Genomic DNA, 19,765 nt, shown 5'->3' with positions numbered 1-19,765 from the left:
GCATGCGTTAACCAATGGTTGCATGCCACGTCATCGACTTGCTTTAACATATGTGGTTAGCTGATATGTAAAATACCTATCCAGGCATTGTAAGATCTGGCAGGCGTCAGCAACGCTTGAGCAAAGGAAAATGCCCTATATCTTCATTTGATGTCCGGGGTTTTTTACCCTTTGGAACGCTGCACCAATCAGGGCCTGTCTAACCAGAATGACCCCGCCCACAGATCTGCATATAATTGCACCCACTTCAACTAATTCGGCTATGGCGGTTGTGCCTTTGAAGACTGAACATTAAAAAGAATTCGCTGCTCATTTTAAAGGAGCTTTTATTCATCCACACGGTTTGATCTTAATAAAAAGATGGACAATGACAACACAATCTGTCCAAGGTTGATACAAAAACGTTTACTCTGTATATAAAAACACACACACACACACCCGCACACACACCCACACCAGATATCAGAGTAACAGTCTTTCTTTTATTCATTGCGGTTCTTTCACACATCCCTAAATATACTGTATTTACATCATCATTAAAATCAACTGAATCTCCACTCAAACAGCCAGAGGAAAAAACCATAGCAATATAGTTTTAGAGAAGTTTCTTGTCCCAGTCCATCCTACCATCCCAGCCCTCCATCACATATGAGGGATGGTTCCAGATCCAGGCAGCAGATCCGGTTTGTCTCCTCCCGTCCCCCCACAGGCTTTCCCCTCCCTGGGGCTCTCTAGTCCCTGGAGGCCCCCGATCATGGATCCCAGGGTGCCGAAGCTGCTGGCACAGGGCTCCACCTGGGCTGACACGGACACACACAGGGCCCCCTGCTGGGCCTTGGAGCCCTGAGGCACGGGAGTGGTAGCATTCTCACTGATGCTCTGCACTGTCACACAGGACTGAGTACAAGAGAAGGAAGGGGTAGAAGGATGGAAGGTAGGAAGGGAGGAAGGAGAGATGGAAGTGGGAGGAAGGGAGAGTGGCAGAGAGAGAGAGGGGAGGAGAAAGAAAGAAAGATAGGGGAGGAAAAAGTTGAGAGAGCTAGTTCCAATTTTGGGCTGATAATCAACAGGTGTAATACATTAATGTACAAATGCAGTTTGCCTAGGGTGTAATGCACTCACGTTCGCCATAGAAATGTCGCTCCCCACCAATGTCTTCTTTTTTCTGGCTAGATTGGGGTTCCAGTGGCACACAAGACTGTCGTTCTGAACACTGTAGTTCTTGTGTCCGATCAGCCAATATGTGTTCATTTTCCCTTTACCCTGGGAGAGAGGTGGATATAATACTTTAGATGATTTAGCATGCTCGCTTTATTTTAAGATTGCGCAGTAATGTATACTGAATCTTGAAATCAGCTTTAAGCACAACTTTTGGCTATTCATAGCCTTTAATATCCCTCCAGAAAAGTGGAGTAGCTCAGATAATGACTGTTGAACAACTCATTTACAATCCGACAGGATATCAGGATAATGAGGAAGTCAACTGTCATCACACCAACATAGAAGAGAGAAGTGGTGTGTAATGAACTGTAAATAGAATCATTTTCATTGAGTGCTGGTGAAGTGTTTAATTATGTGGAGTCGATCCAGACTCTAATTAACTAACAAGTTAAAAGTGACTCAAAGCCCTCAGTGTGACTCATTGACCCATTAGAGCAGGGGTGTCAAACTTATTCCAGGGAGGGCCTAATGTCTGCTGGTTTTTGTTTTTTCCCTTTCAATTAAGACCTAGACAACCAGGTGAGGGGAGGTCCTTACTAATCAGTGACCTTAATTCATCAATCAAGGACAAGGGAGGGGCAAAACCCTCAGCCTGCCGTGGAATGAGTTTGAGAAAAGGAGGATATACACTGAGTGTACAAAACATTAGGAACACCTTCCTAGTATTGAGTTGCACCCCCTTTTGTTCTCAGAGCCTCAATTCGTCGGAGCATGGATTCTACAAGGTGTTGAAAGCATTCCACAGGGATGTTTGCCCATGTTGACTCCAATGCTTCCCACAGTTGTGTCAAGTTGGCTGGATGTCCTTTGGGTGGTGGACTATACTTGATACACACAGGAAATTGTTGAGCGTGAGAAACCCAGAAGCGTTTTTAGTTTTAGATTTAACCTTTATATAACTAGGCAAGTCAGTTAAGAACAAATTCTTATTTACAATGACGGCCTATCCCAGCTAAACCCGGACGACGCTGGGCCAATTGTGCGCCGCCCTATGGGACTCCCAATCACGGCCGGATGTGAAACAGCCTGGATCACAGTTCTTGACACACTCAAACTGGTGCGCTTGGCACCTACTACCTACTACCATACCCTGTTCAAAGGCACTTTAATATTTTGTCTTGCCCATTCACCCTCTGAATTGCACACATACACAAACCATGTCTCAATTTTCTCAAGGCATACAATGATTGAAGTGGATTTAACAGGTGACATCAACAAGGGATCATATTTTTCACCTGGATTCACCTGGTCAGTCTGTCATGGAAGGAGCAGCTGTTCCTAATGTTTGTACACTCAGTGTAAGTGGTATGTATCAATCTGAGTGGTCATAACTTCAAAATCATATCTTATTAAACTGTCAAGAGGAGTGAAACAAGGTTGTTCACTATCGGCATATATATTTATTATGGCCATCGAAAAGGTGTCATTGTATGCTGATGACTCATGTTTTCTTTTAAATCCGCAATTTGGATCCCTGCACAGCCTCATAGAAGATCTAGATTATTTTTATAAACTCTCTTAATTACCATCAAACTACGAAAAGTATTATAACTATGACAATAATATTATCATAGTTATCATACATATCATATTTACTTATGCTTACAACATTTTTTAAAAATTATACGGGCAAAACATATTCCACTTTATTTGGAACAGCAAGCCAAACTAAATTAAATGGGACTATTTATATAATGAATATGAATTCGGAAGGCTGACATTATTAGAAGCATTAGATCACTTGTTTTGGTACTGTAGCTTTGTATTGGTTGCAGGTTCAGGAATGGCTGAAGAATTGCAACATTTACCTGGAGCTAAGTCTGCAAATAGCACTGCTGGGTGACTTGAAAAGCCATTGTCAATCGATCAATAATATAATAATACTCCTAATAAACATGTTTATCTTTAATTTACAATCTGTAGAAACTATGAAAATACAAACTTTCTGAACTTTTCTTAACCATTACAGTACAGTTGAAAAATATATAGCAATTAGAAATCAAAACTGGATGGTTTTCAGAGATAGATGGGAGGGGTTGAGGGGAGCTGGAGGGCGTTGGAGTAAAATTAAATAAAAACAAATAAAAAAAGGTAACTAATTTAAAATATACTGCGTCCGTAAAATGTATATAGTATGTACAGTGCATTCGGAAGGTATTCAGACCCCTTCCCTATTCCACATTCTGTTACATTGCAGCCTTATTCTAAAATGGATTAGCTAGAATTTGTAACATATTGTACGTCTTGCAAATACATAACATATAATGAACAAAAAAAGAAAGGTCCCTTTTTCAGGACCCTGTCTTTCAAAGATAATTCATAAAAATCCAAATAACTTCACAGATCTTCATTGTAAAGGGTTTAAACACTGTTTCCCATGCTTGTTCAATGAACCATAAACAATTAATGAACATGCACCTGTGGAACGGTCGTTAAGACACTAACAGTTTACAGACGGTAGGCAATTAAGGTCACAGTTAGGAAAACTTAGGACACTAAAGAGGCCGTTCTACTTACTCTGAAAAACACCAAAAGAAAGATGCCCAGGGTCCCTGCTCATCTTCGTGGATGTGCTTTAGGCATGCTGCAAGGAGGCATGAGGACTGCACATGTGGCCAGGGTAATAAATTGCAATGTCCGTACTGTGAGACGCCTAAGACAGCGCTACAGGGAGACAGGACGAACAGCCGATCGTCCTCACAGTGGCAGACCACGTGTAACAACACCTTCACAGGATCGGTACTTCCGAACATCACACCTGCGGGACAGGTACAGGATGGCAACAACAACTGCCCGAGTTACACCAGGAACGCACAATCTGTCCATCAGTGCTCAGACTGTCTCCAATAGGTTGAGAGAGGCTGGATTGAGGGCTTGTAGGCCTGTTGTAAGGCCGGTCCTCACCAGAAATAACAGGCAACAACGTCGCCTATGGGCACAAACCCACCGTCGCTGGACCAGACAGAACTGGCAAAATTGCTCTTCACTGACTAGTCTCGGTTTTGTCTCATCGGGGGTGATGGTCGGATTCGCGTTTATCGTCGAAGGAATGAGCGTTACATGGAGGCCTGTACTCTGGAGCGGGATCGATTTGAAGGTGCAGGGTCCGTCATGGTCTGGGGTGGTGTGTCACAGCATCATCGGACTCAGCTTGTTGTCATTGCAGGCAATCTCAACACTGTGCGTTTACAGGGAAGACATCCTCCTCCCTCATGTGGTACCCTTCCTGCAGGCTCATCCTGACATGACCCTCCAGTATGACAATGCCACCAGCCATACTGCTCGTTCTGTGCCTGATTTCCTACAAGACAGGAATGTCAGTGTTCTGCCATAGCCAGCAAAGAGCCCGGATCTCAATCCCATTGAGCACGTCTGGGACCTGTTGGATCGGAGGGTGAGGGCTAGGGCCATTCCCCTCAGAAATTTCCGGGAACTTGCAGGTGCCTTGGTGGAAGAGTGGGGAACCATCTCACAGCAAGAACTGGCAAATCTGGTGCAGCCCATGAGGAGGACATGCACTACAGTATGTAATGCAGCTGGTGGCCACACCAGATACTGACTGTTACTTTTGATTTTGACCCCCCCTTTGTTCAGGGACACATTATTCCATTTCTGTTAGTCACATGTCTGTGGAACTTGTTCAGTTTATGTCTCAGTTGTTGAATCTTGTTATGTTCATACAAATAATTACACATGTTAAGTTTGCTGAAAATAAATGCAGTTGACAGTGAAAGGACGTTTCTTTTTTAAATTGTATCATACGAAATGGGTGATAGACATCACAAATGTGTACATACCATACAAAACGTAACATATCATACTAAAAGGAGTGTCTTGGATTTACATAAAGAACAATACGAAATACTCTGAGACCAGATTGAGATAGATCATCCACTACTGGAGTGCTATTGTGAATTGGCAAGGATACATCGTAAAAGGTTATCTATCAATGGAGCTTCCTTCCCTTCATGTCCAATATGGAACAACTCCTTGTTTGCCACAGGTGGAAAGACACTGGCTAATATTACCTGGCAACGCCAAAACATCAGTCAGGTGGGGCAGTTTGTAAGGGACGGAAATATTATACCATTCCAACAGCTTATATCAGAGTTTAGCCTGAATAATATAGCATTTCTACATTATTTACAGCTCAATGCTGTGTATTTCCTCAATGGTTACTGATGTGGGATCTAAAAATGCTTAAGACAACAAACGGAGGGATGTTGCTATTGGTAAAGGACAATTGCCTAGATGTTCACTGGGACACTATCAGAACATGTAATCCATAGAACATAACCTAAATATATCAGTTCATAACCTAATGAATCAATAGTTTTTTATGTTGTAGATGCATGTATGCTGGTCCTGGTGTTTGTGGATGCACTCGCTTCCATGCCGACCGGGCGTCCGGTGGGGCCTGGTCCATTCCGTCTGTGGAAAATCGCTTTGGGCTTCACCCGGCCGACGACTCGGCACGGGTGGGGGGCATGTGCACCCACTGATAAGAGCAGCCATTCGTATTGAGACATCTTATCGAGCGTGCATAAATATGTCAGAGTCTAGATATGAAGTCATTGTTTTAGCAGTATCCAAATAGTTTTTAAACTACAGGAACAATAAACTATGGAACAATAAATCAGCACAATCTACTTTCTCGGTTTTTCAAATTGCTGTCGTCTTGGGAGCTAGAATTGGGATCAAGTGCAGTGCCTTCAGAAAGTATTCACACCCCTTGACTTTTTCCACATTTTGTTGTATTATGGCCTGAATTAAAAATTGATTAAATAGAAATTGTGTGTCACTGGCCTACACACAATACCCCATAATGTCTGAAATGTCTTGAGTCAATAAGTATTCAACCCCTTTGTTATGGCAAGTTTTAATTTGTTCAGGGGTAAGAATATGCTGAACAAGTCACATAATAAGTTGCATGGACTCTGTAAGTCAAGCAGTGAATTTCAATCATAAAGACCAGGGAGGTTTTCCTATGCCTCACAAAGAAGGGCACCTATTGGTAGATGGGTCAAAATAAAATAAAAATCCCTTTGAGCATGGAGAAGTTATTAATTACACTTTGGATGGTGTATCATTTCACCCAGTCACTACAAAGATATAGGTGTCCTTCCTATCTCAGTTGCCGGAGAGGAAGGAAACCGCTCAAAGATTTCAACATGAGGCCAATTGTGACTTTAAAACAGTTACAGAGTTTATTGGCTGTGACAGGACAAAGCTGAAAATGGATCAACAACATTGTAGTTACTCCAAAATACTAACCTAAATGACAAAGTGAAAATAAGGAAGCCTGTACTGTCACAACCTCCGCCGAAGTCGGCTCCTCTTCCTGTTCGGGCGGCGTTCGGCGATCGATGTCACCGGCTTTCTAGCCATCGCCGCTCCATTTTTCATATATCCATTTGTCTTGTCTTGTTTTCATACACACCTGGTTTTCATTTCCCCAATCAATCTAATTGTATTTAACCCTCTGTTTTCCATCATGTTTTGTGTGTAATTGTTTTCATGTCAAGCGATGTTCTTTAGAGCTTTACTTTATTTGTTACGTTTTTTTGAGCGAGTTTGTTTTGTTGTGCTCCCGGTTTGGAACTAAATAAAGTGCACTTTATTTATCATACTCTGCTCTCCTGCACTTGACTTCGCCTTCATACACACCTTGACATGTACAGAATATGCATATTGTTTGCAATAAGGCACTAAAGTAAAACTGCAAAAACGTGGCAAAGAAATTAACTTTATGTCCTGATGCAGCAAATCCAACACATCACTGAGTACCAATCTTAATATTTTCAAGAAATGCTGGTGGCTGCATCATGTTATGGGTATGGTGGTCATCGGCAAGGACTAGAACATTTTTTTAGGCTAAAAAGAAACAGAATCGAGCTAAGCACAAGCAAAATCCTAGAGGAAAACCTGGTTCAGTCTGCTTCCAACTTACACTGGGAGACAAATTCACAATAATATCTATGTGTGTTAAGCTCTTAGAGACTCAGCCAAAAAGACTCACAGCTGTAACCGCTGCCAAAGGGGATTCTAACATGTGGTGTGAATACTTATGTAAATGAGATATTTCTGTATTTTCAATAAATTTGCTAAAATGTCTAAAAACATGTTTTCACTTTGTCATTATGGGGTATTGTGTGTAGATGGGTGAGAAAAAATATAAATGTAATCTATTTTGAATTCAGGCTGTAACACAACAAAATGTTTAAGTCGAATACAGATACAAAAAAGTATTATGTTGGGCAATGTACAATATGGAAACTTTGTAAACAAGGAATTTGTGGAAAGTGCATGGAGGAAGCCATCTTTATGGCTGTCTAAACACAACCTTTCTCTCTATACAATAAGGCCAGTGTTTCTTAATCCCTGTCCTGGGGACACACATCTTTGTTTTTGCCCTAACACTACACACATGATTTCACTAATCAACTCATCATCAAACATTTGATTAGTAGAATAAGGTAGTGCTAGAGCAGCATTTCCCTAACTCGGTCATGGGGACCCGAAGGGGTGCACGTTCGATGTTTAGTTGATTATTTGAATCAGCTGTGTAGTGCTAGGGCGAAAGCCAAAATGTGCACCCTTTGGGGTCCCCAGGTGAGGATAAAGAACTACTGCAATAAGGCATTCTCAGCAGTTTCCTTATAGGATGTCACTTCTTGCAGCTGGGGGGGAAGTAATACATAAGGTGATGGGTCAGGTCATAGGTTAGGTTAGCCCTTTCATGTAGCATTGGAGTCATTCCACGTCCCTTTTGATTAGCTAAGGTGCAGTGGTGAAAGTAAGCCGGTACTGTCCGGGATGGAATACTGTCAAAATAAATAATGACGGTACACCGTACCGATTAAAGATGAGCCAATAGCAATAATAAGACCAAAGATTTCAATGAATCCGAAGGCTTCTACACTGGAATTTATCATTACGCATGCCGGCTGCATAAAAAGTTAGCTAATGGACGTGTGGGCTCGTCTCTGCCCGAGGACAGCAGTGGAAACATCAACCTATACTCAAGCCAGGTTACAAGTGTCTCAATCGCCAAACCTCATTACAATTTCTGGTGTTTTTCTAGCATTTGTATTTTTCCATTCATCAAATGGCTGGTGCGCTGTTGGACGCTGGAATTATTTTAGTGGATGAATGTGTGCAGGTAGCCTACGGAGCCTTCGAAGTGATTTGTTTGACAGTCAGATGAAAATGTTATGACTGGTTCTGCTTAACGGGATGCCACATATAAGCTGAGACCCCGATAGTCAATACACGGACGCAGAGCCCCCTCCTTCTTCTTCACAAAAAATAAACTCGAGGAGGCGGGTGAAGTGGAGGACCGAATGTAGCCCTGACGCAGGGATTCGGAGACATATGTTTCCATAGCCTCCGTCTCTGCCTGTGAGAGGGGATACACATGACTCCTGGGAAGTGCAGCGTCTACCAGGAGGTCTATCGCCCCGTCGATGATGTGGTAAATGAGTCGCCTTCTTTTTGGAGAAGGCGAGAGCCAAATCGGCATATCGGCCAAATCGGCACCAACGGAAACCCCTATACACCTACCTGAGTACTCTCGCGACCACACCGTGAGAGCCCTCTGTGACCAAGAAACAGTGGGGTAATGACAAGCTAACCAGGATAGGCCCAGCACCACGGGAAACGCAGGAGTCAATGAGGAAGAGACTAATTCTCTCTGTATGACTCCCCTGCGTCACCATGCCCAAAGGTGCGGTGACCTCCCTAATCAACCCTGACCTTAATGGTTGACTATCTAAGGCGTGAACGGGGAAGGGCACATCCACGGGAACGATGGGGATCCCTAAACTATAGGCTAAAGCGCTATCAATAAAATTCCCAGCCGCGCCTGAATCGATGAGTGCCTTATGCTGGGAATGCGTGGAAAACTCAGGGAACGTGACAGACACAAACATATGAACAACAGAGGACTCTGGGTGAGAGTGGTGCCGGCTCACCTGGGGTGGCGCCAGAGCGCCCTGCCTGCTCTTTCACTTCCCAGAGGAACCAACCCGGCACCGAACAGCAGTGTGACCTCTGCGGCCACAGATGGTACACGAATGTGAACCCCCTCCGGTCTCCCTGCGCACCTTCCCTCCCAGCTCCATGGGTATCGGAGAGGGAGTGTGGGAGGGTGGAAATAGATCAGTGATGGCTAGAAGGTCGGTGACGTCGACCGCCGAACACCGCCCGAACAAGGAGGAGACCGACTTCGGCGGAAATCGTGACAAGAGCACTCATGACCTCAGACTGGGGCGAAGGTTCACCTTCCAACAGGACAACGACCCTAAGCACACAACCAAGACAACGCAAGAGTGGCTTCCGTACAAGTCTCTGAATGTCCTTGAGTGGCCCAGCCAGAGCCCGGACTTGAACATCTCTGGACCTGAAAATAGCTGTGCAGCGACACTGCCCATACAACCTGACAGAGCTTGAGCGGTTCTGTAGAGAACAATGGGAGAAATTACCCAAATAAAAGTGTGCCAAGCTTGTAGTGTCATAACCAAGAAGACTCGAGGCTATAATTGCTGCCAAAGGTGCTTCAACAAAGTACTGAATAAAGGATCTGAATACTTATGTAAATTTGATTTCAGATTTTTATATTTAATACATTTGCGAAAACGTCTAAAAAACAGTTTTTGCTTCGTCATTATGGGGTATTGTGTGTAGGTGGATGAGAGGAAAAACCAATTTAATAAATTTTAGAATAAGATGTCATGTTAAAAAAATAATAATTTAAAGTCAAGGGGTCTGAATACTTTCTGAATGCACTTTATAGGACAGAGACTTCAACACTCCCACAAGTGTCATGGGACTCATCTGAAGGTAACCAGTACCGGTTTAAAAAAAACAAATGGATGTATGAAGGTAGTTTTGTGCCTACCCCCCAAAAAAGAGGTTAAATATGAATATAATATTAATATCAAAACGATAAAATAACACATATGGAATCATGTAGTTACCAAAAAATTGATAAACAAATAAAAATGTATTCCACATATTAACTTTTAACAAGGAGCACCTGTTAATTGAAATGCATTCCAGGTGATTACCTCTTGAATCTGGTTGAGAGAATGCCAAGAATGTGCAAAGCTGTCATCAAGGCAAAGGGTGGCTACTTTGAAGAATCTGTTTAACACTTGGTTACTTTGGTTACTACATGATTCCATATGTGTTATTTCATAGTTTTGATGTTTTCACTATTATTCTACAACGTAGAAAATAGTACAAATAAAGAAAAACCATTGAATAGGTGTGTCCAAACATTTGACTGGTATTGTATATCATTCACAAGTGATAGGCTAATATTGTCACTCATTACAGTATTCTTGATTTAATCGTGTCTTAATATATACTAAATAATATATGTGTGAAATTTGCTTTTGATTTAGAATGGACCATCATTATGCACCTGTCTCGAAACAGGGGCAGCGGAAAAAAATACTTGCACTTAAATAGCGAATGAAGAACAATTTTCCAGTGGGTTCATTTTCATGCTAGCCAGGTAGCCTATACTCCTGTTGTAAAGAGAAGCAATGTGCTTAATATTAGGAAAGATGAGAAATAAATAGGATATAGTAGGGCTAGTCTATAGAAAGTTGATGGGACTCTCCTCTTTTTCATAGAGGCCATCACTCTGTTCTCACGCAATTGCATAGCATGTAGAAATGTTGCGCAACATGAGCTCATGCTCTCATGAAGTGTTTGATTCGATTTTTGATTACATTTGCATTGATGTCAGAGTGATTAGAGGGACAATAGAATGCTGAGTGTCAGGCAGTTAGCAAGTTTGGTAGACTACTAATGACCATCAGCAGCATAAGAGCTTGGAGAAGCCTAATTACCGTGACTAAATGAATTTGACTGCCATCATGACTCGTGACCGCTGGTGTGGTAATACGATCACCGTAAAAGCCCTACTGACGACTCATACTAAATTCTTCCACTGCTCTGCCGTTTGCTACATACCTTAGTCCGAAACTGCCATCATCGTCTTTTGTGGAGGGGTATTGCACAAAAAGTCTTCAGCAATTGGATCGTCTCTAACCAATCAATGCCAATGACGATTTTTCAAACTAATGCTTTACCCATGTGTGTTCTGGCTCTGGCCTAACCCGTCGGTTTCTGGACCAAATGTATTCATACTCTGTGAAGTGCTCAGATCCAGACTCATTCCGGAGAAGAAACCGTGGGCATGGCGTAGTGTTTGGACAGATGAAGATGAAGCCTATTCCAGGACTAAAAATGGAAGTATATTTCCCTCTTAGAGAACTTCAGGGGTATGCTATATTCCCCAGTGTCAATAGAAGAGCCTTACCTTCACCTCGATCTCTCCTCTCAGCTGGAGCTCGTAGGCACCGTCCTTCATCAGAGCCAGGTATACGGCTGAGCTGGCGTGGATCCTCTGAGCTGACACACACACACACACACACAGAGAAAAGTGGAATGCTTGTACGAAAAGAGAGGAGAGTGTGTGTGTGTGTGCACGCATGCCGTACACCTACGCAGGCTGGTGGACTCCATTCTAGAGGCTGTGTTGACAGTATCTCCAAACAGGCAGTACCTGGGCATCTTGTAGCCGACAATACCTGCCACACATGGACCTGGGGCAAGGAGAGCAAATGAAGAGAAAGACAAGCCTGCTACACCATAATATACTCACTGATATTTACTTTGGTAATAACCCTAGGTTATAGATAGATAATCAGGTTATAGACTGAAATCAAACCTACCACAGCAATAAGTATGCAATATATAGTATATACACTGAGTGTACAAAGCATTAGGAACACCTTCCTAAAATTGAGTTGCACCCCCTTTAGCCCTCAGAACAGCCTCAAACAGCCTCGGAATGTGGAATCCACAAGGTGTTGAAAGTGTTCCACAGGGATGCTGGCCCATGTTGACTCCAGTGCTTCCCACAGTTGTGTCAAGTTGGCTGGATGTCCTTTGGGTGGTGGACCATTCTTGATACACACAGGAAACAGTTGAGCGTGAAAAACCCAACAGCATTGTAGTTCTTGACACACTCAACCCAGTGAACCTGGCACCTACTACCATACCCCGTTCAAAGGCACTTAAATATTTTGTCTTGCCCATTCACCCGCTGAATGGCACACATAAACAATCCATGTCTCAATTGTCTCAAGACTTAAAAATCCTTCTTTAATTAACCTGTCTCCTCCCCTTCATTTACACTGATTCAAGTGGATTTAAACATCAATAAGGGTTCATAACTTTCACCTGGATTCACCTGGTCAGAGGCTATGTCATGGAAAGAGCAGATGTTCCTAATGTTTTGTACACTCAGTGTATATTACCACACATAAAGTTCCCTCTCAGGAAATGAAAATGTTTGAATTGAATGAAATATTGCTTGCGTACCCATGTCTGAAAACTCAAAGCATCAGCCTGTTAGGTGAGTTTATCAGGTACTTTTCCAGCACCTAAAACTATTATGTGATTTGAACATGGGTAAGAAAGGTGAGTGTGGGTGTGTGGTGTGTGTGTGCGTGCGTAATGTGTGTGACCTCTCACCTGTGTGTATGCCTGCGCGAAGCTGCAGTCTCTTGTTGGGCATGTGGGGGATTGCCACCTGTCGAACTGCTGCCACCAGGTCCAGCGACATCTTGGCGATCTCATCAGCGTGCTTGTCCCCATTCCTTTCAGGCAGCCCACTCACCACCATGTAGGCATCACCTATCGTCTCCACCTGGGGGACCAAATAAAATGGGTCCACTCATGATAAGTGAATTTCAGATAGGTCGGAAACATCGCAATACTCACCACTATTTAGTATGAAGTGACTTATTGGCCATGCATACTAAATAACATGCTAGTATGTAGATTGGGACATAGGCCGTATCCGATTACACATAATTGTGTTTTAAATAGTAGGCGCTTTGAGTATGCAAAAATAGAACGTTTTACAGCTTTAAATGCCAGGATATCACACTTTGTGGTGGCTTATTTCTGTATTTACCAAATGAGGAGAAACAAATTTCACACACCAGTCAGAGTTATACTTAAACTACATTTTTAATAATAAGAGCTTTGCAATAGCATTTGACTTTCAATGATGCGCTATCTCTAATGAACCATTGAAAGTGACAACAGAAAATTACAAAGATCTTTTATAGCCAAGATACACCCCTCTCAACCTACATGACGAACCAAAGATCTTAGGAACAGTTCACAAACAAAGACTTTTACTTGAGAGAGAGGAGTATCCCATAGCCAGATAGCATTCACTATAAATTATCGTTCAGTTTGGTCCCTAAGACAAGGTTCTAATCTCGTTCCTGGTACTTCATAGCACAAAAACATTACCTCATGTTATCTGTAATGCTCTTTAGGTTTTATCACCCAAAGACATCGTAAATCTCCTCTGTCAGTTCTCTCATAGAGGGTCTTCCTCAGTGGAACACACACACAATAGTTAACAGAATACTCTATTCTGTCGAATAAAACAACCATTATAATGCAATACAAGCATTATAACATAATCTTGCAATTTTCCACGACAACTTACTTTGGCTTTTTGTCTAGTATGAATTCGCTGCACACTATTGAGTGGTCTTATCAGACCCACAGCTAGTAATCAGATAAGGGTATGGGCTGTATCAAAATTAAGGAATGGGGGGGGGAACAACACCATTGCCAATTAGATGATGCCTTCTCAGTATGGATGAGCTTAGTATGTTGATATTTGTTCCGTTTTTGTTAAAAATAGTATGTAGTATGGGTAGTACAAAGTATTTAGTTTTAGTAAGTATTAGGCAATAAAGATTTTGGTCCAATCCAATCTCCATGTAGGCTACCCCAGTTCAGTCTTACCTTGTAGACATCATAGGAGTCGATGCGAGTGTCGAAGCACATGTACAGGTTGTTCAGCATCTCCACGACTTGCAGAGGGGTGCAGGAGGCCGAGATAGTGGTGAAACCAACGATATCAGAAAAGAAAATAGTCACCTGTACAGAAAAACATTTTTAAGATGTCTCTCTTGGCCTCATTATATGTTAAATTGCAATTGCTAGTCAGTACATTGTAATTTTAGTAATTTCTCTCTTATTTATGCCCATAGGAGGATCATGTGCAAATGCCTCCTCAGATTTGTCTTGTTAATAACTTTTCAGATGTTAAATTAATTACTAAACAAGTCATAATTATTTATAAAAAGTTGTGTCAGGTGCGGAGGGGGAACACTAACTGGACCAGGCAAAGTGTACCCCCCCTATTCTCCCTAGTAAGATGGGCAGGACTCACAGGACGTGTGCTTGTAAATGAATTTGATCAAGCTATGTATGTTGACTATTGATTCCTTCTTGATGAATAAATCAAATGAAAATCTTTTGTTGTTTCTCTGTAATACTAGCCACCTAGCAATTTTATGAAGTAACTACCTTCCAAGCCATTTCAGGCTATCAATCAAGTTAGACCAGCTTGTCTAACTACACTATATATACAAAAGTATGTGGACACCCATTCAAATGAGTGGTTTCGGCAATTTCAGCCACACCCGTTGCTGACAGCTGTATGAAATTGAGCATACAGCCATGCAATCTCCATAGACACACATTGGCAGAATAATTACCTTACTGAAGAGCTCAGTGACTTTCAACGTGGCACCGTCATAGGATGTCACCTTTCCAAGAAGTCAGTTCATCAAATTTCTGCCCTGCTGGAGTTGCCCCGGTCAACTGTAAGTGCTGTTATTGTGAAGTGGAAACGTCTAGAATCAACAATGGCTCAGCCACGAAGTTCACAGAACGGGGCTTCCGTGTGCTGAAGTGCATAAAAATTGTTTATCCCCGGTTGCAACACTCACTACTGAGTTCCAAACTGCCTCTGGAAGCAATGTCAGCACAAGGACTGTTCGTCGGGAGCTACATGAAATGGGTTTCCATGGCTGAGCAGCCGCACACAAGCCTAAGATCACCATGTGCAATGCCAAGCGTCGGCTGGAGTGGTGTGAAGCTCGCCACCATTGGACTCTGGAGCAGTGGAAATAGGTTTTCTGGTGTGATGAATCACGCTTTGCCATCTGGCAGTCTGACGGATGATTCTGGGTTTGGCAGATGCCAGGTGAACTTTACCTGCCCAAATGCATAGTGCCAATTGTAAAGCTTGGTGGAAGAGGAATAATGGTCTGGGGATGTTTTTCATGGTTCGGGCTAGGCTGCTTAGTTCCAGTGAAGGGAAATATTAATGCTACAGCATACAATAACATTCTAGACGATTCTGTGCTTCCAACTTTGTGGCAACAGTTTGGGGAAGGCCCTTTCCTGTTTCAGAATGACAATGCCCCGTGCACAAAGGGAGGTCCATGCCGAAATGGTTTGTTGAGATTGGTGTGAAAGTACTTGACTCTCCTGCACAGAGCCCTGGCCTCAACCCCATCGAACACCTTTGAGATTAATTGGAATGCAGAGTGCGAGCCAGGCCTAATCGCCCAACATCCAGTGCCCGACCTCACGAATGCTCTTGTGGCTGAATGGAAGCAAGTCTCTGCAGCAATGTTCCAACATCTAGTGGAAGGCCTTCCCAGAAGAGTGGAGCAAAGGTGGGACCAACTCCATTTTAATGCCCATGATTTTGGAATGACATGTTCGACGAGATTTTGGTTCGACATAATTTTGGTCATGTAGTGTATCTTAGCTGGCATGCTTGCTAGCAAGGATGTTATACTTTAGAAATGACTGAAATTGCTTTAATTATTTTGTTAGGATACTATATACCAGGGCGGCAGTTGTACTAATCTCATAAGGTATAAAAGTTCTTAAGGAATCAATGTAGGGCGGAGGTCAGAGACCTGGCCGGGTGGTGCCAGAATAACAACATATCCCTCAACGTATTCAAGACAAAGGAGATAATTGTGGACTATCATCGACGGGGCTGTAATGGAGCAGATTGAGAGCTTCAAGTTCCTCGGTGTCCACATCACCAACAAACTAGAATGGTCCAAACACACCAAGACAGTCGTGAAGATAGCACAACAAAGCTTCTTCCCCCTCAGGAAATGAAAAAGATTTGGCATGGGTCCTCAGATCCTCAAAAGGTTCTACAGCTGCAACATCGAGAGCATCCTGACTGGTTGCATCACTGCCTGGTATGGCAACTGCTCAGCCTCTGACCGCAAGGCACTACAGAGAGTAGTGCGTAAGGCCCAGTACATCACTGGGGCTAAGCTGCCTGCCATCCAGGACCTCTACACCACCCCAGTCATAGACTGTTGTCTCTGCTACCGTATGGCAAGCGGTACCGGAGCGTCAAGTCTAGGACCAAAAGTCTTCTCAACAGTTTTTACCCCAAAGCCATAAGACTCCTGAACAGCTAATCAAATGGCTAACCGGACTATACATTGTGTCTCGCCCAAACCCCTCCAGCCCCCCGCTAACCCCTCTTTTACGCTGCTAATACTCTCTGTTTATCATCTATGCATAGTCACTTTAACTAATCCTACATTGACATATTACCTCAAATAGCCCGACTAACTGGTGCACCCGCACATTGACTCTGTAGCGGTACCACCTGTATATAGCCTTGCTACTGTTATTTTTTTACATTTAAAAACAAAAATACATATTTCTTTACTTATCTATTGTTACCTATTTTTTACTTAAAAACTGCACTGTTGGTTAAGGGCTTGTAAGTAAGAATTTCACTGCCAGGTCTACCTACACCTGTTGTATTCGGCGCACATGACAAATAAACTTTGATTTGATTTTGTGCATAATGTGCATAATTAATTAAATTGATAATTGAACTGTTAAAGAGGTATGCTTAGATAACTTATGTAAAAAAAAAAATAGACATATTTTTTACATAGAATTAGGCATTATGATTATGGCTCTAGATTTCAAGAAAAAGCTGTTTCAGGTGTTTAAAAAAATTCTAAATTCTACGACTTCCGATAACCCCCACTCCAAAATAATAGCTGCATGATGCCATTAGTTCACGCCATTGTGATTTCAATCTACAGTATTTTACAAAAGAGACAGTGATCCACGGTAAACATGAGCAAACCAATGGCGTGTCATTTGTAAGTGTACTGCAGTTATATTGTATACTTATAGTGTCTTTGTTAAGCACAATGAGGGTTCCCCAGGAATCTGTCTTATGGCCTTCACTGTTTAGCTTATATGACCTAAGACAGTATGACCTTCCTCACGTGTCATGATGTTGATACACAAATGTATGCAGATTATACTCTTGTGCCAATATTGTGTTCCATTTTCAGAATGTTCCATTGCTGGAACTCAAAGAAGCCTGTGTAAAAACGGACCACGTCCCCTTTGGTAGCTAATAGCCCTGAGCAGAGTGCTTTTGGCCCAGCTGCTTCAAGCACCTCAATGAGCTGGATGCAATTTACACCTGCGTAACCCGTTTTATCTCCTAATGAATATGGAACACCGTAATTATAGGCAATTACAACAACAATAAGAACAAAGAAACCAAATGCAGGGATCATTCAGCGCGTTGGTTTGGTGATCTTGCCAAAGTATTGCACCAATACGGTCCTCACACTAATTTGTTTCAATGCTAAAAGTGATGAGGAAGAGGGGGGGGGGGGGGCATGAAAATAAACCTTGTGCCAGTGTCACAGAGAAAGTGTATAATCTTGCTGATATTTAAGTTGGTTATAGACATTTTAAAGAGTTTCTTCAACTTAAAAGTTGTGGTTAGAGTGTGCTATAAAGAAAACAGGATTCTTGAGAGGTTATTTGTTCTACACAAATAACCCTTTTCTCTTCCAAATGGTTCTTTATAATGTTGAGAGGGATTCACTGAAGGGTTGTGGCTCATTTTGAATTCCTAACTCTCCAGCATAACCAGATAGTGATGACCATGGGACATGGAAATGAAGACGCAGCAAGAAATGGAATTGATCGACATGATGGAACTGAAATCCCAAATCTGCTCAGATCAATCAAACCCACCTTCTCATAGCTCTCCGCCTCCACGTGCTTCTGCTGTCTCAGCTGCTTGGCTACGGTCTTGGGCAGCATCTGGTGCAGGAGGTCCTCGGCCAGCTGTCTCTGGCGCTTTAGGTCCTCTGTCCTATCCTGCAGGCTGCATGCATAGTTCTGGATCCACTCTGTCATCTGCTTGAAGGACACCAGCACCAGCGGATAGATCAGGCAGGCCAATGTCAACAGGGAGATCCGCATGCTGAGCCCTGAGAACATGGCCCTGGATCGGAGCTTCAGAGCTGGCAACGCCCCAGCCAGCAGGCACGCCTGGGTATCCCTCAGAGCCTGGATGCCAGTCTGAGAGCCTGTGAGGATGCCATCTGTTCCCACCGTGTCAACCGCTGGGATCTGCCAGGGGGTGGAGTCAAAGATGTATGGGTCGACTTTGAGGCTGTTGGTCAGGTTGAGCTTTAGGTGAACGTTCTCCACCCAGCAGTCCTCTAGCATTTCTGACAAGAGCTGGGCAAAGGCTAGACGGCTGAGGGCGTGGATCCACTTCTTGTGAAAGTCAGCTTGGGTTCCTACGGAAGGGAGTTCACTGAACTGGTGGTTGAGTTCCAGGAATGTGACCATCAATCTCAGTGAGAGGACATCTTTCCAGTCTGAAAACTGCTTGACCTGACTAATGTCCTGTTCCATGTCCCCCCAAATGTCCAGGAGTCTGACAATGGTCAAAGAGAACACGGACATGTCATTGTTGTCCTCAACTCCCCATGTTGTGTTCAGAAATTCTGTCAAATTTTCCCTAAGTTTCTGGGAGAATTCCACCAACTCCTCGCTGCATGGGTGACCCTGATTGTTTCTGTGGCCCTCCATATCAGTGCAAAGTCTAATAATCACTGGTAAAATGCTAGTCAGTGGACTTGTACACTTTTCTTGGTGTGTCTCGTTACTCCTGTACTTTCTGCATAGACTTCTGCTGTTTTGGAGTTCCCCTATGAGTTGGAGAATAGCAGTAGTCCTGCATGAAGTCAGCTCGGTGACAGCGGCCTCTGTGGCGCGCAGCAGGTCCAAGTTGGAGCTGAGGTCGACGGAGACTGAGCCGAGCAGAGCCAGAAACGAGAGCAGACAAGCAGTCAAGATGCGACGAACAGTGCGGTTACTGCCAAGACACACAGAGAGAGAGAGAAACTGCAATATATATATATACATACACACAGAAATAAGGATCTGATTAAATAATAGAAATTATAAAATGGATTTTCAATATGAAATATTATAAAAGTATACCATTATCATATAAAAACCTTGGAATCAAGGCTGAGTTGCTATTTATTGGTGAATTAATAGATACGTGTAGGATGTAAATGTTTGATTACACTTAGAAAAAAAGTTTCTGGACAGAACCAAAAAGGGTTCTATTGCTTGCTTCATACACTGAGTGTACAAAACATTAAGAACATATGCTCGTTCCATGACATAGCTTTCACCTGGTCAGTCTATGATTCCTTATTGATGTCACTTGTTAAATCCACTTCAATCAGTGTAGATAAAGTGGAGGAGACAGAAATCCCTTTTTAACCTTCACACAATTAAGACATGGATTGTATATGTG

At 42.8% G+C, this 19,765-nt stretch overlaps 1 protein-coding gene across 1 annotated transcript; it reads right to left on the bottom strand.

The window, feature by feature from the left end:
* Window positions 1-325: 325 nt before the first annotated feature.
* On the bottom strand, window positions 326-19,351 carry LOC110491840 (receptor-type guanylate cyclase gcy-28-like). Its single transcript, XM_036946737.1, has 7 exons — window positions 18,178-19,351; window positions 14,074-14,208; window positions 12,775-12,949; window positions 11,742-11,840; window positions 11,555-11,646; window positions 1,123-1,263; window positions 326-897 (listed from the first exon to the last, which is right to left on the bottom strand). The coding sequence occupies exons 1-7, from the start codon at window positions 19,024-19,026 to the stop codon at window positions 643-645; spliced, it is 1,746 nt and encodes a 581-aa protein (XP_036802632.1). The 5' UTR covers window positions 19,027-19,351; the 3' UTR covers window positions 326-642.
* Window positions 19,352-19,765: the final 414 nt, after the last annotated feature.

Source organism: Oncorhynchus mykiss, chromosome 16 (assembly GCF_013265735.2).
Source record: "Oncorhynchus mykiss isolate Arlee chromosome 16, USDA_OmykA_1.1, whole genome shotgun sequence".
Taxonomy (NCBI): domain Eukaryota; kingdom Metazoa; phylum Chordata; class Actinopteri; order Salmoniformes; family Salmonidae; genus Oncorhynchus; species Oncorhynchus mykiss.
Note: the sequence above shows the minus strand (reverse complement) of the source record. Positions and strands in the feature narration are given on the sequence as shown.